General features: G+C 45.0%; 2 protein-coding genes and 1 pseudogene across 2 annotated transcripts; 2 read left to right on the forward strand and 1 right to left on the reverse strand.

Annotated features, from left to right (window-relative positions):
- Positions 1-15,793, forward strand: part of LOC103654073 (ribosome production factor 1-like) — a 30,532-nt pseudogene extending 14,739 nt beyond the window's left edge.
- Positions 15,794-17,275: 1,482 nt separating this feature from the next.
- LOC100381449 (SAUR-like auxin-responsive protein family) lies at positions 17,276-18,504 on the reverse strand. Its single transcript, NM_001174287.1, has one exon. The coding sequence runs from the start codon at positions 18,360-18,362 to the stop codon at positions 18,015-18,017; it is 348 nt and encodes a 115-aa protein (NP_001167758.1). The 5' UTR covers positions 18,363-18,504; the 3' UTR covers positions 17,276-18,014.
- Positions 18,505-20,053: 1,549 nt separating this feature from the next.
- Positions 20,054-21,152, forward strand: LOC100282583 (uncharacterized). The gene has a single exon (NM_001155491.2). The coding sequence runs from the start codon at positions 20,233-20,235 to the stop codon at positions 20,629-20,631; it is 399 nt and encodes a 132-aa protein (NP_001148963.1). The 5' UTR covers positions 20,054-20,232; the 3' UTR covers positions 20,632-21,152.
- The last annotated feature ends 2,041 nt before the right edge of the window (positions 21,153-23,193 follow it).

The following is a 23,193-nucleotide window of genomic DNA, read 5'->3' on the forward strand; positions in this document are numbered from 1 at the left end:
CTAATAAAATTTTGACCAACTTATAAAAGCAATGCTCAGCCTCAACCTCTATTTCATTGATCAGCCTTACACTACATGAACTCCCACCTTTGGTGAGTTCATGCCACATTATTCCCCACGACTTGTTGAGCTATGAACGTATGTGAGCTCACTCTTGCTGTCTCACACCCCCCCACAGGAGAAGAGCAGGTGGTCGAAGAGGAGCCGCCTAACACTGAGGAGTTCGATCTGATCTAGGTGGCGTGTCTCGGTCGACATTGGCGCCGACGATCCTTAGTTCGTTTTATGTTTACACTTTTATTTTGTAATAAGTCTTCCGCTATGTAATAAATACTCTGATGTTTTACGACATTTATCTCTATACACTCTGTTATTATATATGTTGTCTTCTTGGCGCATGTATGAGATGCACCTGGCTTTGTTCCTTAAAGCCGGGTGTTACAAAGAAGGGGGCTCAAAGATTGACAGGGAGATTGGCATCTCTCAATAGATTCATATCTAGATCAGCAGAGAGAAACTTACCATTCTTCGAAGTGCTGAAGTCAGCCGAAGTCTTCCAATGGGGACCAATCCAGCAGAAGGCTTTCGAAGAACTGAAACAGTATTTGATAGACCTAACAACATTGACTCCACCAATGCCAGGGGCTCCTTTATTATTATATGTGGCAGCTTCGCACTCAGCGGTAAGTGCAGCACTTGTCCAGGAAAAGATCGATGGTCAAGACAAGAGGCAGGCCCCGATATATTTTGTTTCCGAGGTTCTTAGCTTATCAAAGAAAAATTATACAGAGTTGGAGAAGGTACTGTATGCTGTCTTGATGGCTTCCAGGAAGCTTCGGCACTATTTCCAAGCTTACAACATAATTGTTCCTTCTTCACAACCTCTGAAGGATATCATGAGGAACCGAGAAGCTACTGGAAGGATTGGAAAATGGGCTGCAGAACTCAACGAATTCTGTATTGAATATGTTCATAGATCTTCGATTCAGTCTCAGGCATTAGCAGATTTCATTGCTGACTGGACGCCAGGGGCTCAGGAGGAAGAAACAAATAAAGATGCCGAAGCATGGACAGTGTTTTGCGATGGATCTTGGGGAACCTTCGGAGCAGGAGCGGCTGCTGTGTTGGTTTCACCTTCCAAGGTTAAAACTTGTTATGCGGCAAAGCTTGACTTTAGTTGCACAAATAACATTGCCGAGTACGAAGCCTTGCTTTTAGGTCTTCGGAAGTTAAAAGCAATGGGAATAAGAAGGGCCATACTTAAAACTGATTCCCAGATTGTTTCGGGTCATGTTGACAAGAGTTGCAAGGCTAAGGACCCGAAGCTTGAAAAATATCTGGATATGGTTCGAAGAGTTGAAGCCTCCTTCGAAGGGTTTTCTGTCAAAAATATCCCTCGAGGACAAAATGAGCATGCTGATTTGCTAGCTAAGTCAGCAGCACAGGGGCTGCCTTTACCTTCGGATGTGTTCTTCGAAACAATAAAAGCACCTTCGGTGGAACTTCTTGAAAGAGCAGTCCTTAATATATCTCCTGTTTTTAGCGAAGATTGGAGAACTGAGATCATCTCTTACCTTCAAGGTAAATTCCTTTCAGATGACGAAGCTTACAACAAGAGGATAGAGGCAAGAGCTCGTCCATATGTCATAATAGAAGGGGAGCTGTACAAGCATGGAGTTTGTGCTCCGCTACTCAAATGTTTATCCAGAGCCGAAGGTATAGAGTTAATGAAAGAAATACATGCAGGCCTGTGTGGATCTCACATCGGATCTAGGCCGTTACTTGGAAAAAATTTTCGCCAAGGATTTTATTGGCCGAAGGCGGCTTCGGATGCAGCGGAGTTAGTTCAAAAGTGTGAAGGTTGTCAGAAATGTGCACGAGATCAAAAACAACCTTCGACCTTAACACAACTCATACAACCCATTTGGCCATTGCAAAGGTGGGGCCTTGACTTGTTAGGTCCGTTACCACCGGCCCAAGGGAACCTAAGATACGTTGTAGTGGCGGTGGAATATTTTTCTAAGTGGATTGAGGCAAAGCCTTTAGCTACAATAACTTCGGCCACCGTCCAAAAGTTTTTCTGGCAGAATATTGTTTGTCGTTTCGGGGTACCAAAGGCTATCACTGTGGATAATGGAACACAGTTTGACTCCGAAGCTTTTAGGGATTTCTGTGATCAAATTGGTACGAAGATCCATTTTGCATCAGTCAGACATCCGGAGTCAAATGGACTTGTTGAAAGAGCCAATGGTATTATAATGACAGGAATAATGAAGTCAATTTTGAATCAACCAAGGGGAAGGTGGCCAGATCAGTTAACCAAAGTGGTGTGGAGCCATAATACAACAACATCAAGGTCTACCGGCTTTACCCCATTCAAGTTATTATTTGGCGACGAAGCAATAACTCCAGAAGAAGCTAAAACCGGATCAATAAGGGTAATAGCTTCGGCAGCATCAGGTTCCGAAGCTGATTATTCTGTGGAAAAAGATGCTTTAGAAGGGATCAGGTTGCAAGCCGTGGAAAACATCAACAAATATCAAGCCGAAACAATTAAATGGCGAGATAGAAAGGTTCGACTAAAGAATATTGAGCCAGGACACTTGGTGCTTCGGAGAGTGGCCAACCCAGAAACAGTGGGCAAGTTACAATTGAAATGGGATGGACCTTTCTTAGTAGCATCTTCGTCAAGACCCGGTTCATACAGATTGAAGGATATGGACGGCAACGACATTCCTAGATCTTGGAATGCGGATGAGCTTCGGCGATATTATGTATAATTCGATGTAATTTTTCATATTTTTTATTTTTTATTTTTTCTTTCATGGCACCCTTTTCCTTTCCGAAGGGGGAGAAAGGTTTTTAATGGGGCCATCACGTGTAATTTTCTTTTTTAGTTCTATAAGAGCAAAATCCCCCAAAGAATGTAAATGTAAAAGCTGAGAACGCACCATCGAGTGCCAAAAAGTAAAAACGAAGAAGCTCCAAAGTCGTTCCTAAGGGAATGCAGAGCTTACAGCGAAAAGTCAACGCTGATTCCGCCAAAAGTAAAGGCGAAGAAGCTCCAAAGTCGTTCCTAAGGGAATGCAGAGCTTACAGCGAAAAGTCAACGCTGATTCCGCCAAAAGTAAAGGCGAAGAAGCTCCAAAGTCGTTCCTAAGGGAATGCAGAGCTGAGGTGTGATTGTTCTTAAAATGGTTATGAATATGACTTCGGATACGTGTTTGGCCATGCATTTGCACATCACATTACATCATAACATTTGCATTCATAAACATTCATCTAGGCATAAGTAGGATAGTCATCTTCATGGCATAAATGGTTGCTTCAGCAAAAAGAGGAAAAAGAAGGGGAAGAAAGAGCTTCGTGCACAAAAAAGAGAGCTTCGGAAAAAAGGGAAAATGTTGTTCTCTATGCTTCGCTGTGTACGAAAAGAAGGGAAGGTGTTTTTTCGCCGACGGCTCAAAAAAGAAAAATTTCGTCCACATCAAAGCATTTCCTATACAGCAATGGGAGGGTAAGGATATATAATAAGGTATGAACAAAATTCATTAAAGACCTTCGGCATTGTTTACATTTACAAAAGTTACGTTTACAAAAGCTCTCAAAAGTTTCTCAAGCATTGTTTACAGTCTACTATCTAATCCCCAAGGAGCTTCGGCTTCGGCGGCTTCGGCGTCATTTTTGACCTTCGACTTCAGCTTCGTCATCCTACATGAATAAGATCGTTGTAAGTCAAAATCGAGCTTACAAGAAAAGGTAAGCACAAGGTATGGTTTCTTACTGGTTCAAGGTGGCTACGAGCTTCGTCTCCTGCCTTTTCTCGCCCACCTTTTGTCCATATCATTTTTATAAATCTATTCGAGATACTTCGGGCAAGATCAGGAATGTCGTCCAGGATTGATGGCGACAAAGTGAAATTTGGCCTATTCACAATCCTTCCATGCTCGCAGCCAGTCTTCAGGAAAGCCGCAGCAGTGCCTCGAGAGGCCACCCAGGCACAGAAGTCACCATGCCCAGCTATGACTTCGTCGAGCTCGTCACTCTCCCCCTCAATATGTTCGAAGGTTTTTGGTAGATCTTCAGCTGAGGGGGTAAATTTTCCACTGCTGGCTCCAACTGAGTAAAAAATCTTTTTTAACCGATGAATGCATCTGTGGCTGAATTCCAAGCAGTTTTCTTGAAGACTTGCCAGTAGTTTTTTCAAATCTGAATTCTTTTGAGCTTCGGCTTTAAGTTTTGCATTAAGATCTTGTTTTTCTTGTTCGAACTGCTCAGACTGGCGGAGAAGCTTCGTGTTCAGTTCTGTTATTTTTGCTTCAGCTTCCGCCAAGAGTCCTTCGGTTGCCTGGAGCTCAAAGTTCTTTTTCTCGAAGGCATCTGATTGTTCCTTTATTTTGCTTTCCAAATTTTCAATTATGACTTCGTGCTTTTTATCTTCAAAATCTTGTTGCATCTGCAAGGCTTTGCTCAGAAGCATACTCTGCACGAAAACAACCTTCGTCAGACATGTTTTCGTTCTTAGAAACAATAAAGGTTAAGGGAAAAGCAGTTCACCTTGAAGTTGGAATAAAATAAGCTGCCAACGACATGTTGTCGTCGGTAGCGGCTGATGTCCGTTTCTAGCTTCGGAAATCCGATATTCTTGGACAGAGTACTGATAATTTTGGCTCCAGTTTGATCTCGGATACAGCCCAATTTTTCATCATCAACGCCTCCGAAGAGGAGCGCTCCAGGCTTGTATCCGCAGGATTTGGCGTATTCTTTAAGCTCTTTTATTTCCGCTTCTGATAATTGTTCTCCGATTAAATTCCGGAACATGAAAGTTTCGTTCTCCGAAGCTTCATCAGCAATTTCTTTCCCTTTCGCCGACGCTACGGTCGCGGCCTCTTCGGCGGTGGTGGTAACTTCTTCTGTAGTCATGTTTAACAGTATTTGGTCAATATGTTCAAATGTGCTCTCTAGGTTCAGATCTTCAACTGAGGCAGCTTCGGCGGCTGTGGCCTCCGAAGGTGCAATTTCAATATTTGTCTCTTCCGCAGCCGCTGGTATTTTTCGAGCTGAAGCTCTTGGCGGTGTCTTGTCGATAACTTCTGTCACACCGATCATCCTCTGTCTTTTTACTTTAGTTGTTTTCTTCATTCTTTCGGGCTCCTTTTCCTTCGGAAAAAATTTTGTCAGTCGAGGCCCTAGTGGACTTAGCTTCGCAGGCATGGATTCAGTCATTACCTGCAGAATGGCCTCTACATCAGTGGTAGAGGGTGATGCGGGGGATTTTTCTTCATCAGATATTTTTTGTTTCGGAGAAGATGCTTTCTTCTTCTTTGGAATCTTCTTCTTCGGTGTCTCTTCTTCATCTTTATTTGAAGCTTCGGTCATCCTCTTCCTTTTTTGGCCTCCGGCATTTTTGTTTAAATTTTCATAGTCTGGGTATTCAAACTCCAGAGCGTCCAACACTCGGTTTAGCCTTCGCTTCGGACGGGTGCCGAAGGCCGCAGTCATCAATTAATCTTCTTTTTTAGAGTAATTGCCAAGTATTTCATTGCACATTGCTTCAATCGTATCTAGCCACTCTTGGCAAGGTGCTTTAAAGTACTTTTTAAACTTGAAATAGTAAGGTAAACGTACGAGTTCACCTTCTTTCTTTTCCCCCTGTAGCTTCGGCATTTCCCATTCTTTCAAACTGAGAAAAACTTTGAATGCTAAAAACTCTTGAACCAGGTCCCTTGTGCTGATATGCTGTGCAATAATTCTGAATTCACTCATTGCTTGTTGTGTTGGACCTTCGGGTGTCATGTTGCAGCGAGGTCGGGTTTCTCCGAAGATTAATTCCAGCGGGCTTTGTACAAGCTTTTCCTTGTCGTCATCAACCTTGACATAGAACCACTCTGATTTCCAGCCTGCTGCCCACTTGCTTCGGTAGCTAATTACAGGGAACTTTGTAGTTTTCCGATAGGCGAAGTTATAGCAACCAAAATTATCGTGCAATCCATCTTTTCTAGCCTTTGTTTGATAATGCAGCTCGTGAACCCGGCAGAAGCTGTCCGCAAATGGTTCCACTGCTTGGCTTCGGAGTGCCCAGATATAAACAATAAGCCTAACGATAGCGTTAGGGGTCAGCTGATGAAAATAGATACCGAACCTCTTCAGCACCTCTCCAATGATCCCATGTAGGGGGAATCTTAATCCAGCCTTTAAAAAGCTCTTGAAAATAACAATTTCATCTTTCTCCGGTTTTGGGGTAGTCTCTTCTCCCCCGAAGCGCAAAAGCTTCTTCTGATTTTCAGTGAAAAAGCCCGATTTTACCATCTTGGACAGATCAGCCTTCGAAACAGTAGATTTCCCGAAGTCCAAGTGGCTCGGCTTGCTTGGCATGGCAATGCGATAATCATCTTTGGAATCAGTCTCCTCAATATCTTCTTCCTCTGCTTCAGCGATTGCTTGTTCTGCTTGTTCTGCATCATCATGAGGGATCTTTTCCGAAGTCACTAGACCCGATCGTTGCATGGCTTCGGAGATGGGGAGAGTCTCCGAAGCTTTAGTTTCCTCCCCCTCGCGCTCAACCCTGGCGGTAGAGCGGACTCTGGCCATTCAATTATGAACTTGTGAAACTTTAATATTTTCTTCCTCCGAAGCAGGTTTCAAACTGGAGCTTCGTTCGATTCTAACAGACAAGCTTCGGTGATGGTTAAAAATTTTGGCAGGAAAACAGTGCAAATAGCAATGAATGCTGTGGTAACTTCACACCTACTCGTCTGTTTATATAGTGCTGCAGGTAAGAAGGCGAAGCGCCAATGTTTTTACACCAGGCGCACACCCGCTTGCGCTCGCTGCGCGGTGGACCGCAGGGACAAACAGTAAACTCTGCAAGGTGGGACCGCTACGTGCTGGGAAATTAAATCGTTTCTCGGCAACGAGCTCAGGGAAGGTGTTTTTTGGACCTTCGGCTCCCCGAAGCTTAAGAGACTTTTTTCACGGATCAAGCTCGTTACGAAAAACGATCTAGCACCGCGAAAGGGGCTACTGTTGGGTCTATGCTTCGTCGCCGAAGGTCTTCAAGGGAGAAGCAGCTTTCGGCTGAAGCTGTTTGTATGAGATGGCCGAAGGTTCCTTTCCATGAAGCTTCGACAGTATAAACCGACTTAAAGATAGAATGACTTTTTAGTCCATGAAGGTCTGAGTCAATGTTGTAAGCTTTTATAAGGGGCATACTTGTAATTCCTCACAGGCTGCGTCCTGTGCCTATAAATAGTGAACAGTATTCCGTTGCTGTTCACACATTCTGGTAACTGCAATCGCATATTCTGGAATTCAACCTTTTGCCAAGGCAGAGGTATTATTGTATTCAATGATTAAACATAAGAAGTAAATATAATATAATTCGTCTATGGTTTATTTACTTCTTTTGTACCTTTTATTTTATTTTATGTCGTCTTACAATATCTATTGAAATTTTATTACGAAAATTTAAGCTTCGTAATTTTACTCTCATCAACCTTCGTCCAAGGCCCATTATCCTCAAGGGAATAATGTTTCATGGACGAAGGACGTTAACATTTAACACTTTATGTTGCCTTGTTCTTAATTCATAGCACTTGAGAACAAGTTCCCAACACATATGTAACACAAATATTAAAACATTGATGAACAATAAAACCAAAAAATAAGTACATGATGAGATTCTATCCAGATTCTTAAAATCTAGAGGACCTGGCATAGTATATCTATGTCTGAATCTCACAGCTGAAGAGTGAAAAGCCAATAAAGTTGAAGAGATCTATGGAACGATACAACGAGAGAGACACAGCGATCACCGTGGAATCCTGAAGGGGGCGCTGTTCTGGTCATCATTGTCCTGTTTGACCAGACTGGTTCATAAGCAATGGCAACATTGCTCCAGTCCTTGATCTTCTCTATAAAACAAACAGCCGATAAAAGTCCTTGATCAGCCTGAAATTTCGTATGGGGTCCAAAAACTTGGTAACTTCAAAGAAAGGCACTAAAAGTTCACATGAACAAAAGAAAGGGCAGACCCAACTCCCACATGAGTGTCTGGGGAGAAAATAAACCCAGACAGCCGGCCTCTCCACATTTCCCCCACAAATACAGAAATGAAAATCCAACATGTACACTACCGGAATCTGGCTCTTTGCCGAGTGCCGCACTCGGCAAAGTCCTGCTCTCGGTAACGACCACGTTTACCGAGAGCAGGACTCTCGGTATAGGAAAACACTCGGCAAGAAATCTTTGCCGAGTGCCAAACATTCGGCGAACGGCAACGCTCGGCAAAGGGCCGTCAGCCGCCGTCTAAAGCTGACGGCCGTTATCTTTGCCGAGAGCCAAGTTCTGGCACTCGGCAAAGAAGCTTCTTTGCCGAGTGCCCCCCCGTCTGACACTCGGCAGAGTAAGCTGTGTCGAGTGTCATCCTTGGACACTCGATAAAGTATATTTTTTTTATTTTGCCAACCAAACTTTTTGTGATATATTACTACACTATGTAGACCTACATGTACCATTTTGCCACAATTATAAAAGTGTTTTCTATAACTATTAGATTTAGTTCGTTTATTTGAATTTTTCGGAAAATTCACATTTGAACTTCAAGTCACTCGAAACATGGAAAACCATGCATGTTATTTAGCACAAGTTACGACCGATTTTAGGAGCAGACCGGAATATTCGAGCACCATGCTCACTAAACATGACCGTGAACTTGGCATCCAGTTGTTTAAAAATTGTATAAAAGACAAACAAAGTCAGAAATTCATGAAACTTGTCCACGTGTCATGATATCATATGTAGAGGATGTGATAAAAATTTGAGAATGTTTCGAGAAAGTTGTGAGACAGTACGTGTAGAAACCTAAGTGAAATACATTGAAACTCTATGATTTCATGTGTAGGTCACTTAGGTTTCTACACATAGTGTGTCACAACTTTCTCGAAACATTCTCAAATTTTTATTTAGGTATATAACGCTGGATTAAATATTATTTCTAACTATCTTGTTGGTTTCTTGCAGTCGGCGTCACATGGTGACCAGCCTTGTTCCATCTTATTGGCCTATGCTATGGCCCATAAGGGCAAGGCGACGTCCGATGTCACCTACAACCCGGATGACGGACCCGAGGTGTACATCAACCCCGCCGTCTACAGCCGCCTTCATGACTACACCGCCATAGCGCAGGAGGTCCATGACCCAGAATACGATCCGAGAACCGAGCAGATCGATCCCGATGTCCTCATGAGGGTCGGAGGAGACAAGAGACATGGGCGGTACTGGATTGCCGACGGGGCAATCGACTCGTCGTCCACTCCCACTCTGTCTCAGGTGCGAGCAAGGAGCACGGGCTCGAGTCCAGCCATACGACCTCGGTACGACAGCTCACAACATCGCATACAACAACTCGAGGTTAGTGCTTCTGTAACTCGTCATTCCTTGAGTTATATACCTTCTCTTTGAGTTACTATAACATTGGCTTGTAATATTACAGGCCCAGCTAAAAAAAGTGAGGAGGGAACGTCAAGAGATGGAGACGAGGATGATGGCAGAGCGGGAGGCAGAGCGGGAGGCCCGCCTGGCAGATCAGCAGAGGATGTTCCAATACATGCAGAGCCTTGGCGCCGCACAGGGTTTCGCCCCACCACCTCCATTGTTCCCTACAATTGACTCTGCTCTGTTTCATACTCCTGTGAGTATCAAAATTGTAGTTAGATGTTGGTAATGCATCTGGTATAACACATGCAATCTCTTCTCTGTGCAAGGACAATCTGGGACGGCATCCAACAACCCTCATGGATCGCCCAGCCCATCGCCGCACCAGTCCACCCGCCAACCTCGATGAGATATTATCTTTCTTAGTGTTGTTGTTCTTGAGACTTATATTCTTAGATGTTGGTATTGCTCTGTGAGATACTTGATACTTATATTCTTGAATGTTGGATACTTATGTTTGTGTCCGAACATGTTGGTAATGCTGTGAGAACTTGTTTGATTTATGGTGTTTGTGAGATATGTGATGTATATGTTATATCTGTGATGATTATGTGATATATGTGATGTATATGTGATCTTTTGTTTGTTTGGATGTAATAGCAAAAACAAATTAAAAATTTGTATACTTGTCACTTTGCTGAGTGTAACACTCGGCAAAAATATGCTTTGCTGAGTGTCAGGGCCATAGCACTCGACAGAGAAGCAACACCTCAGCACCGGTAAAGCTTCTTTACCGAGTGTTGTGGCCCTGACACTCGGCAAAGAAGCAAGCTTTGTCGAGTTTCTCCTAGAGCACTCGACAAATAAGCTGACAAAAGGCCTCGCTGGTAGACCCTTTGCCTAGTGCAGACTGGTAGACACTCGGCAAAGAGGTAATCTCTTTGCCGAGTGTATTAGGCGACACTCGGCAAAGGTAATTTCTTTGCCGAGTGTCACCTAGAACACTCGGTAAATGCGTCGTCTCCATTACCAGGCGCCGTGACGGCCGCTTTTCTTTGCCGAGTACCGAGTGGCACTCGGCAAATACTTTGTGGAGTGTCCGATAAAAAGTACTCGACAAAGAAGTTGTTGTCGATGTACTGTTCGCCGATATCTCTTTATCGAGTGTCACACTCGGCAAAGACTTTGCCGAGTGTTTTTCAGGCTTTGTCGAGTGCTTCAGGTACTCGACAAAGCGCTCAATTCCGGTAGTGGTAATTCATCCAAGCAACAGAAACACAGATAAGCTGATTCCTAAACTGAAGCTGTTACGGAAAAATAGTAATGTCTGAACTCCTGATATGTAGATTATCTAACAGAACTGATCACCAGAAGCAAAGGGCCTGTCCAGCTGCTGAGGCTAGCTACAGCTAGCTTATGACTACTGTCTCAGCGAATACAGGGAACAACTAAATAATTGGTTGGTGTCCCAGGGAAGAATTAAAGTAGATACAACATAGTCCCAAATAAAAATGTGCACGTATTGCAACCACAATGAAAATAACACAAAAGACATGTTGCATAAGATGCGACATGGATAATACCCCATTTGATTCTCCCAGCAGAGCTCTCCTTTCAGAGTGTCCAAGAATGACCCAGGGAATGCCAAGGTTGATGAGCATCTCAGCATTGCATCAATAATGACTTCGTAATCAACTAATAGTGAAATTCAATGAGGAAACAAGCGCAATACACAAACTGCTTAATTAAGCTACATATATGCGGAATGCTTAACATAGCATCAGTAATCACATGAGAATAGTTAAAATGGAATGGAAGTGTAAAAGGTGACCTCAAAACACTCCGTGCATAATTGTGAAGACAACATAAGCAATTATTCAAGTACAAGATTTCATGTATTTGCTTTGAAGATTTGTCAATAATCCTCCCACAGATTGGTCATTATATCATATGGCATAGTCAGACAGGAGAGAATTAAAGACTAACCTAACTTCACTAGTGAAAGCTCCTCCCTTCTGAACCCAGCAGTTCTGAGCAGGGACCCAACAGTCAACCCACCAGTGTACACCGTAAAAACAGGGATAGAACACTTAGAAATCTCTTAAATCATTTCAATAAATGTGCCTAAAGCTTGATTTGTGGCTTCTGTTGTGTTTAAATCTAGCCTACACCAACTTGCTTGGGACTAAAAAACTTTGTTGTTGTTGTTGTATAAGAGTGACAACGAGATCATTTATATAGTAGCACAACTAAGACTTGCTTTGCTTGTCCTAATGATCCAGTCTAGGTTGGTTGTGCATTACCATCTGGTGTACGTGACTGCACTTTTTAATTTGTTAGATGCTCGCTAAGCTTTTCTTGTGCATTGTGTCCACCATTCAACTTGATTTTCTTGGGAGATGCACTAGTGCTCTCGCTTGGAAAGTATTAGGAACTTCTATTAGTCTATTATGTCTTTATTAGTCTATCTTGTCTTTTCAGATGAATGATCATTTGGATTGCTGTGTTACTCAATTCAAAGTTCTGTATTCAAATTTTGGGGCTATATTCAATTATTTACTTAGACCACAATTTCAACTCAGCACAGTTCAGGTTTGTGAGTTATGAAATAACTTTTCATGTCTGCAGCTGTTTGCAGGAAATGATGCGGATGAATTCAATGCAGTTCTAAAGCAGCACATAACCCCGGAAATATTGATTACAACATGCCGCTTCAATTCAGGGGTATTTATTATCAATTATCATCTCTTCTGCATGAATTTCTGCTCCTTATCTTTTTCTGCTAATTTTCAATTTGTGATGATTTCATGTTTTTTTTTCTTCCTACAACATTGCATGATTTAACAATACACTTTCTATTGCATATATCCAGAGGGGACCTGCATTTATCGATGAGTTAATGCAAGTGATACCGAATTCTCAGTATGTAAAAAGGGGAACATATGAACTCAAGAAAGTATGACATTTTACTGATTTATTTTTTAAATTTAATTTGTTCAACGAGGCACCTTTATAAATTGGTTCAGATCCATTTGTTTTCAGATTATGGAATATGCAAAGAATAGGGATTTCACCTCATTTATTGTTGTCCACACAAATCGAAGGGAGCCTGGTATGGATTCATCATATTGGTGCTAAAAGTTCTGGAACTTCATCTTGCTTGTGACATCTGGTTGGTTTTTATGTAACAGATGCTCTACTTATCATGGGGTTGCCTGATGGCTTACTGCACATTTCAAACTATCCAAACTTGTTCTTCGGAAGGACATAAAGGTACTATATCTGTTGTTTGGTGCTACATTTACTGTATTTAGTATTGTGGGTTCTGTAATTTATTTTCTGCATTTTGTGGCCATCGCTTTGTAACAATTACGTTTTGCCAACTTTTGCTGAATTGGAACTTTTTGTGGATGCTCAGGTCTACAATTCAAGAAGTTTCTTAATGGTTTGAGCAGCTATGATTCTGCCTGAAAACCAAAAGCGGCTGTGATGAAACCCCGAGAAAAGATAAAAAAATATTAATATATTGTTACTTTCAATTATTAGACTCTAAATAATAAAATAAGAAAATTTTACATTTACATATTTTTGGGCGTGAACAGGTGAATAATCCTGACCTCTGGGAAATGAGATCAGACCAATTTGGCCATGAACCTTTAGTTTCGTACAGAATTGTGGAAGTGGGGATTGAAATTTTCTGCGCTTATCACAAATATGGCAAATTAATGGTATTGGTCATTCAGTGGACTTTTACATGAATTGTTGTATATTGTCTCTATTCCCTAAACAGTTTCTCTAATATTTTAGTTCGAACACTTGTTAGAGACCACAATAAACTCGTATGCAGTAGATTGCTCTTGTTTCAGATGCCTCTACATGGTATTGTATCTCCACTCTACAGAAGTACCTAGATGTCCTCTCCTCCCTTGTTTGTCACTACTTTAGATATAGTCTTTTTTTTTCAGTTTTTTATGGCTACAAAGGACTTTGTACTGCTACGGGAAAAGTGGACTGTTCGTAAGCTAAACCCCTTCGCGTTTGAACTCCCAGTTTTATGTTATGTAAGGAAGGCAATGTGGATATCCACAATGTTATGTTTGGTACATAGGCAAGCAAAAGATATCATGCATGATGCATGGCAAATAGCACAAAGATGAACGGTTATTCAGGTGGTTCAGATAGCACCTCAAATGGTAAGCATTGAGGCATGACCTCTTTGACATGATTTCACCATCAACCTTTGAGACAAAAAGGTGCAAGGAAAATGAAGTAAAAAAAAATCAATGTGCTATTAACTACACTATCCTACTTGTCTCTAGGTTGTCCCTAGTTTGCTTTAGGCATATGAGTTTTGTGCCCAAAAACCAAGCATGCATATGGCCATGTTCGGTGTCATATGACATGTCTGCTATATATAGGCTGGTCCTTATCTCTTTCTGACATGACATGTCCTTGTTTTAATTTTCCATGCTTTACAGTATTGTATCAAATTGTTACATGGATGAGGTTGGTTAGTAACTGTTTCATGCAGATTGATGTAAAGATGAAAGTTACCTTATCCGGAGGACATGTCACCTGTGGATTTTTTTTTCTCTGGCTAGTAGCTGCTTATCAGTAGCACATTGTATGCTGAGATCTGTTTGTTATGTTATTTTACTGTGATCAGTGTGTCTGTTATGCTCTTAAATGGCATTTGAGCATCAAATTTATCTTTTCTATGTGAAGTCAATGAAGCAGAACAACAGAACCTGACCTTGTAAAGTCCGTTTACATTTTGGTTTGCTCTTTACATTACAGAACCATGGCAACCCTACGAGTCATAAGCCAGAGCTAGTACTGAACAACTTCACTACACGCCTTGGTCATCGTGTTGGAAGGTGAATCTGAGAAGTTATACCTCTCTTTTTTTTGAAAAAATAAATAAATAAAGGCTGGTCTGCTGCCTCTTTCTAGTAGTTTGCTATTTGGGATTCTCTGTTTTTTCTTCTTTGCATGTATTTATTGCCTCTTCCATCCTGCAGGATGATCCAGTCTCTCTTCCCTCAAGACCCCAATTTCCACGGGCGGCGTGTTGTGACCTTCCACAACCAGCGAGACTACATATTATTCCGCCATCACAGGTACCCATATCAAAATGCAGTTATGAGTTTAGTGAAAAATGATTGCTTTTTAGTGTTTAGTGAACACGAATTTGCATATTGGCTAAGCTTATATGCAAGGCAAAGCTGGGTTTCTGTGGAATGACTTTCTTCTGTTGGTAGGGCCTGGTAAAACTACACATCTAGCATTTTAACTTCCTGTACATCTTCGAGACAAAAGAAAAGAAGGTTGCTTCGAAGGACAACAAGAAGGCCAAGACATCTGAAAGCAAGAGCGGATCTGAGAAGCAAGTGATTTGTCTCCTTCAGGTATGCCGCGACTTCTGCTCCACCAACAGTTAAGCACTTTTCATTTACGGTCCAGAAACCGAGCTGCCTTGAATTCGCCAACTGGTTCAATTGTCGGTTCAATCTACGAGATACCATCACTATCCCGCGAGTTAGAGATGGTAGCGACCGCCATCGCCAAATCTAATACCTCCCCCACAGCTACTAAAAATGCTAATGGCTGATTTAGTGACCAGGGATCACGAGAGGATCTGTGGGAAGTAATCCCTTTGCTATTCGAAACTGAATAGTGAGGGGATTCCTCCCCTATAGATCACTTTGTGATCTCTGGTCACCAAACCAGCCTTAAAAGGAAGAACGAGCCCACTTTAAATCTGCTGCTCTGTCTGCATGATTGCCACCCCCAATTATATCTGTAGCAGTAAGCCTCGAACTGTTGGTGGTGGTGGCACGGGAATGTGGGCCTCGCTTCACCCTCAAGCTGCTCACCTTGCAGCAGCATGGGACCTTCGACACGAGGAGCGGGGAGTACGAGTGGGTTCACAAGGTACTGTCGCTGGCCCGCCCACCCGCCGCTGATTTACTAACCATGTCACGTCCACCCCTACAACTGCATGTGGCCTTCTCCTGACATGTGCGCTTGATTTTGTGCAAACCCGTCCCAGCCGGATATGGGTACGAGCAGGCGGAGATTCTTCCTGTGATGGATTTGAGATCGCGGAGAACCCTGATCGTTTCTTCCTGTGATGGATTTGCGCGCTTCGTTCGTTTGTTCTTGTTTCGGCGGCGAGGATCGAAGGTCGCCGTCACGCATCCAATCCAAGAGGTGGATGGATAGCATCTGCATTGTTTCGCGCTCGCACCTTCTTCCGAACACCATCAAACAACTCGCCATCGCCATCGCCTGCCCCATGTAATGCATGTGTTGCTGCTGCCCGTGATAGTCTACATCTCCAATCCATGAATAAATATGATCTGGTGCGTTTAAATCCGAGAAGACCAAACAAATCTGAGCTAGTCAGCTAGAAACAATCAGCAGTGACACACATGGAGATGTGGGAGGGGTCCAAACGGAAGCAGCAAGGGTACATCCGTGCAGTGCGGGGCGCGTGCGGTGCTGCCCACTGCCACCCTGGCCTGGCCGGTCCTTCAGTTATTATTGACACCCCCGCCTGCCTGAGATGTTCCTGGGGTGGTCCGGCGGCCACGAGCGCCCGCACATGGGCTGCCCGTCCACCTGCGCGCAGGTCGCAGGCTGCAGCCTGCAGGAACGGTCGACGACGGCGGCTGAGCGGAGATTATCCAAGTGACGCCCTACCACCAGCAGAAAGCATGGCAGCAAACGACCCGATATATATAATGCAGCTGAGCCTGATGAGCGAAGAATGAGAAGAGACCGCCGGACGCCGGCCTCGATCGACATGCGTGGTATCGAGCATGGCCTACTTACCTACTGCGGTACTGCTACTGCACGTAGCGCGACGGCACCACCACTGGTACGTACCTACTGCGGCTGTAGCTGTAGCGTTCACGAGTAGTACACCTACGTACGTATGCCCTGTTGCCTGTGGGTGTGATCCGAGCCATTCGAGACCCTTTACCACCATGCAGGACAGCAGGAGCCCGGGGCGGGACGTACGTACGCACGCACGGACGGACGGACGCCATGCACGGTCTGTGCCTGGTGTGTGTGGTCTCTGTCCGGTGCGGATGGCGGGCGGTCGTGCGGGTGATGGCGGATCAATAAGCGGTTGGTGGATCCATCATCCATATCCATGGGCTGTGCCTGGTGGCTGGCTGGTTGGCCGCGCGCGCGGCGGGGCCGAGGCCCAACACTGCTCGTGGCCATGGACGTGCGCGCGGGCCCCAATGCTATCTGCCGGCGACGTACGACGACGACGACCCTCCTTCGTTCTATCGCTGGTGAAAAAGCGACTCCACCACATGGACCTGACGTGCACCATCCATGTGATGTGAATATGTGATGCATGTGGCCCGTGCATGTACACGTACCCTACCCATAAACGCTCGCTGCTGCTCTGCTCACTGGCGGTCCTTCTGTCTCGGGAAAATCCCGATCGATCGACTTTATTTCAGTTTCGTCTCCCTCTCTAGTTATATTCGGGCCAGGGTGAAAAAAAACTTCCTTTTTTTTATTAAGCTTTCCGTCTCATATCTATATGCACACTTGAATTCCAACTCCTAGAGCCGTGAACCTACGAGACCTGCCCTTAACTAGAAACCGATGACTTCCTTTCTACGTTGGTCATCATATACATACACGACGTGCCCGCTAGCCGTGAATGATGGCAGGATGGGTCGACGACAGCGCAAACCAGCTTCTTCCGGAGCACGCGTCACACGCATACAGGACCGACACATCATTGTCATGAACCATGCATATATGTTTTTTGCTTTGCGGCAACAAAAAAAAAATACTCCTATATTTATTGATCGATGAATCATCAGGATATATAAAAACGAACCGAAGCTGCAAGGAATTGAAGGATGGACGGAACACACACTTGTTTGTATGCTGTGTGTGCATATCTGAATGCTTGATGTCGGTGCGTACGGTCGCCCATATACCAGCTACCTAGCTCTGGGCCTCTGGCTACGTACCCACAGGCCACAGTCAGCCAGCAGTATCTTTGCATGTACCGAAAAAAAAGGGAAAAAATGATGGTTCACTTGTTGCACCAGCAGGGGGCCAGTAAGTGAAACGCATCACAAACAACGTACATGCATGCAATGCAGCTAGCAGCGGCCAACGTGGCAACGTACGGCTAGATAGATGATGATAGCCGTACGTAGCCGACTGCAGCGAAGCTGATCTGGAGCTCTCGCTCTCGCTCAGCTCCATGCATCTGATCCGTCGATGTCCTTGTGCTTCATCCTTCGAATCTTCGGTCGGCCGTCTCCAATGCCGGCCGGGCCGGGGGCGCGCTGGCACAATCCTCCGCGCATGCGCAGCAGCCGGCCGGCCGCGCCACCGGCCTGTTCTTAGCTTAGCGCTTTTCTCTAATACGAGTAATCTATATTTACACACGTACGACACACGCCATCATCAACGTAACCGCTGGAGCTCTCGCCGAGCTAGTAGCTAGTGTAGGTGAGTAAGCTCGCCGAGATACCAATGAATCGAACGAATATAGCGGCGGCGACGCGGCGTGGCAGGCAACCCGCACCCCTTCACCGGGCGCAGGCAAGCGCGGAGGTGAGGGAGCGGAAGGCGACCTCCTCGCAGGGGAGGACGAGGATGCCGCCGGCGCCGAACCCGAACTCCTCCTCGGCGCGGCGCAGCAGGGAGCGGAACTCGGGGCGGTCCAGCAGCGCGATGGGCACCACGAAGCGGCGGCGCCGCTCGCCCACGTACACCGCGAAGTGGCCGCGCGGCACGTCGGACGGCAGCCCCGTCGCCGCCGCCTCGTCCTCCTCCTCCTCGTACCCCGCGCCGTGCTGCTGACGACGCCCCAGGCTCGAGCACCGCCTCAGGATCTGCTTCAGCCCCGCCGCGCCGCCGCCCTTCTTCATCGCCATGCGTGCTGAATCGGTCGTACCAAGCGCTTGCGCGCGTACGCAGTACGTACGACGAGCGCCGGCTGCTGGGACGTACGACACGTACGGACGACTCGGAACTCGAGAGTCTCAGCTGGAGGCCGGAGCTGCTTGTGGATTGTGGTGGTGAAGCGGGGGTCGGTGTTGTGGTGGGCGACGGCGAGCGGGAGGGCGCGGGTGGTATATATAGTGGCAGCTGGCAGGCAGGAGAAGAGGAGCATGAGGTGATGGGCGGCCGGGTGGTGGATCGATCGGCGCTCGCCCATGACTGGTGGCGGGGCGGAGAGTACATACGGCGGCGAGGGAGCGGGTGCGGGGCAGGGTGGGGCCGGGCGCCCGTGGGCTTGCCGGCCATGCATGCGGGCCCGGCGGCACCACCTGCCTGCCTTCAGTCTCCATGTGTTTTCACCGTACGTACGTGTGTGTGTGGCTGTGTGCAGTGTGCTAGGTGCAGCAGCTGCTGCAAAAGGTCAAGCTGGTATTCAGTGGCGTGGTGACTGGTGAATCTACTGGCAGTGGCTGTACTGTACCGGCAGGATCTTAAATATGATCGTACGTACTACCTACTACTAGGGGACCTCCGAACCATTTTTTTTTCTATCAGGAGTATGATGGTGTTGGGCCCTGCTTCATATGCAATCTCGCAGGCTCGGATTTCTCCGTGGAACGCCAAAAAAAAAAAAAAAAATCACGCGGCGCCACTACCAGCAGTCGATCAAATTAAGCCCGGTCCAGGATGTGGTAGCAAACAGTGAGCTGCCAACCATTGTCTCATTTTTTTTTACGAAGAATGGCATAACCACATGCATATTCTTTGGCACCGTTTTTCCGTTGCTGTATCCGCGATCATGCATATTCGTCATTCGCCAAAGCAAACTGTGGTATCCGTAGTCGACTTCTTGCAATGCAACTAAGACTTTGTGCGAAAGAACAAAACCGACGCACTGAGTTTCTCACCATCGACAGACCGAACAAAATATTCATGGCTCGTTATTTTCAATTTTATCATAACATCTCAGCTTGTTTTATTATCGAGTCTATTCGGACGAAGCTCGAGCTGACTCTTATGCTTAAACAAGCTAGATTTGTCAACAAAATAAAGTCTTAACTTATGTTGGATGAAATAATAAACCAAGCCGAGTTAAACGAGCTAGCATTTAATTATATTATTGTGTATATATATTTTTATATTGTTATTTTTTTTTTGGTATGGTATGGGAGTTAAACGAACCGGCCAGAGTTTGCAAATAAACCCAGCCGAGTTAGTTCTGTGTGTGTGACTCAGTTACTTAAGGAGCCACGGCTCGAGCTAGTTCGATATCTAGCGACTGATGGAAAGAAAAAAAAATAGCGGCGCGGGTAAGGTAGTGTCTCGATGCAACCTTAGCGGCGAAGGAAACCTCCTTTTTCTTTCGCTTCGCTTGAACATCTCCACGAGTTATCTCCGTCTCAAACGAAAGGAACAACAAAACTTCATTTTCTTGGATGTGCGCTGTGTTCAGGATTTCAGATTGTTCAACGGAGAACCTCCACGCGTCGTGAGAGCGCGAGCTCTGACCGAAGATCTCAGTGGTCGGCACCAAATTTCGCGTGCACACCTGCGCATCCGGCCCTTCCCGTACGCCCATGACTCAGCCACCGCGTTCCTCGAACGTGTCGTCCGTGTAGCATCCATAGAGACCCGTCCCACGCAAACACCTCAGCGATCCACCGCCCTCCCTCTTCGCTAAAGCCGTAATCCGAAATCCCGCCCCCAGACCCAGATTGCACGACGCAACCGATCCCCAAATCCCCAAATCTTCCCAGTTCCCTCCTCCCGCTCGACCCAGATCGAGGCCTCGATCCACCGGCCATGGCGCTGGAGTGGGTGGTGCTGGGCTACGCGGCGGGCGCGGAGGCGGTCATGCTGCTGCTGCTGACGCTGCCGGGGCTGGACGGCCTGCGCCGGGGCATGGTCTCCGTGGTGCGGAGCGCGCTCAAGCCCATGATGTCCGTGGTGCCCTTCTGCCTCTTCCTGCTCATGGACATCTACTGGAAGTACGAGACGCGGCCCACCTGCGACGACGAGCACGCCTGCACCCCCTCCGAGCACCTCCGCCACCACAAGTCCGTCATGAAGTCGCAGCGCAACGCGCTCCTCATCGCCGCCGCGCTCCTCCTCTACTGGATCCTCTTCTCCGTCACCCAGCTCGTCGTCAGGCTCGACCAGATGCAGCAGCGCGTCGACAAGCTCAAGAAGCGCGACGACTGATGGGGCTCGCGTTCGCGCCTTCCCCGCGTCCACCCGGTGGTCTCGTTCTTCCCTCTTCCTCGTATTTCTGTTTTTTTTTAATGTTGGAGTGCGGATGTCTTAGATCTCGATCGTAATTTGAGGCATGGTGCTTCCTTTGCCCTTACCGTCTTCAGATAAAAAGAACAACGCTCTTTGAAATGATGATATATTTAGGATGTTTGGACAAATGGTATCGTAATTGATGTGTTCACCAATGAGTTGATTGGTTTCACTCGAGATACACCGAGATATGGGTCTAGTTGCCATCCTTGAGATATTGGTTATTAGCTACTAGTGCTGTTTTGATGATGTGACTGAGCTTATGTTGTAATGAGCTAGTTCTTGTTCAGAATAAGCTGACATTAGGGGCCGGATTTTATATCTTTTGTATAAAAAATGAGCTCCAACTTGGAAGCTAGTCGTGTAGCTGTTCTAGTTCTAGACTGAGATGCTCATCTAGTGATCAGGTGACATGAATGAATGGATAGTCACGTTTGCTGTAATACTGTTCTATCTTCTAGACTGGAATGCTTATATAGGTGATTCAAGTCGCTTGAATGTGTGCTCGTGTCGATGCTCTCTGTTCTAGATTGGGTTGTTTATTTAGGTTTTCAGTGACCTGAATGGTGACATGGAGAGGTTGGATATATCCAGAGATTCCTGTTTTTACAGGAGTGCTGTGCCTGTGTAAGAGCACGTACAACCCTGAATCCCTCAGGCTTATTTGGGAGAAAAAAATACCAGGGGGGTTAGGATTGGAGGGGCCAAAATCCCTTGCTATTCAAGTCGCTTGAATGTGTACTCTGTGTCGATGTTCTCTTTTCTAGATTGGGATGCTTAGTTAGGTTTTCAGTGGCCTGAATGGTGACATGGAGAGGTTGGATATAGCTAGAGATTCGTGTTTGTACAGGAGTGCTGGGCCTGTGTAAGAGCACGCACAACCCTGAATCCCTCATGGCTTGTTCGGTTCTACCCCAATCCATATGAATTGAGGGGGTTTTAAACCCTAGTAAGTCAAATTCTCTCCTAATCCGTATCAATCCCCTCCAATCCGTATGGATTGAAAATAACCGAACAAGTCCTCAGTCTTATTTCGGAGCAAAAATACCAGGGGATTAGGATTGGAGGGGCCAAAATCCTATTGCTGTTCAAAATTGAATAGCTGCCCCTCCAAGTATCTTTAGTGCCAAACAAGCCAGACTATGTACAACCCTGACACCATGCTACTCTTTTTAAGTAAAAGACCTGACACCATGCTCTTTTTAAAGTAAAAGACAATGGTAACAATGGGGTTTATGTAAACCTGGTCTTAATAAAAAAACGACTCAATTATGTGGTTTGTACTAGCAAAGTTATGTCTTGGACCTAGAAAACCGAGCTAGAGGTGTGTCTAGATGAAGGTAGTTTATTTGTTTTTTACATTTACTCTCTAGATACACATACTGTACACCTCAAGACACGGTGCATTGATATGTTTTGCACATGCCTTTACACGGTATTCGAAGCATAATGCATTGATATGCTTTGCACATGCCTTTACACGGTATTCGAAGCATAAGACTTCGACACACTGTGTCTAAATCATATTACTATATTATTATTATTATATTTATTGCACCAATAACAATATTTAGGGGGTGTTTAGGACTTCTCTAGTTTCAACTCCAATAGTTTATAGTATGAATTTAAATAGTTTAAAATAATATTTTAATCTAAATAATAAATAAAATGACTTATCTAGATCTCTTCTGATCTAGAGATCCATAACTTTTCTTGATTTTCTAAAGCACCTAATCATCTGCTCCAAATTTTTTTATCTGCAGCAGTCCTAAACGGGACCTTAATAAATTCAATGCATGTCTTCTATCTCGACTCTCGAGAGAATATACGTCTTTTTGTCAAGAGACTTGTCTTGAGTTTTTTTTACATACATTCCTCACAAGTCACCAACTCTAAACTGAAAACACTAATTGTTTACATGCCGTGGAGTAGCTATTGACGTGACTGGGTTGATGGGTGTGGTGACTGAGGCTCATGTTAGGGGTTTCAACTCTAGCCTAACATGTTTAACCTAATCTGACTTGACTAGGACTTGTGTTGGGTTTCAAGTCTAGCTTGGCTTTGTTGGGTTTTAACTCTAGTCTATCTCAGTTTTTTTTTGTTGGATTTCAACTTTAGCCTATCTTGATTTTTTGTTGGGTTTCAAGTCTTGCCTATCTCGACTTACTTGAATTAGAGGCCGTTATCTTGACTTATATTGGGTTTTAACTTGGAATTAGAGACCGTTATCTCGACTTATATTGTGTTCTAACTGTAGACTATCTGGACCTGGGATTGAAGACCGCTATCTCAACTTATATTGGGGTTTTTGAACTCTAGGCTATCTTGACTTACTTGGGTTTGTAGACCGCTATCTTGACTTATATTGAGTTTTAACTTAGGCCATTGGGACTTCGTTATTGTTGTTGGGTTTTAACTCTAAGCTATCTCATCATTTTAATTGGGATTAAAAACTGTTATTGTTGTTGGGTTTTAACTCTT

Source organism: Zea mays, chromosome 4 (genome assembly GCF_902167145.1).
Source record: "Zea mays cultivar B73 chromosome 4, Zm-B73-REFERENCE-NAM-5.0, whole genome shotgun sequence".
In the NCBI taxonomy this organism is placed as follows: Eukaryota; Viridiplantae; Streptophyta; class Magnoliopsida; order Poales; family Poaceae; genus Zea; species Zea mays.

Coding starts and splice junctions, on each gene's coding strand:
- LOC100381449 (NM_001174287.1), bottom strand. CDS start 18,362: ATGGCGATGAAGAAGGGCGGCGGCGCGGCGGGGCTGAAGCAGATCCTG.
- LOC100282583 (NM_001155491.2), top strand. CDS start 20,233: ATGGCGCTGGAGTGGGTGGTGCTGGGCTACGCGGCGGGCGCGGAGGCG.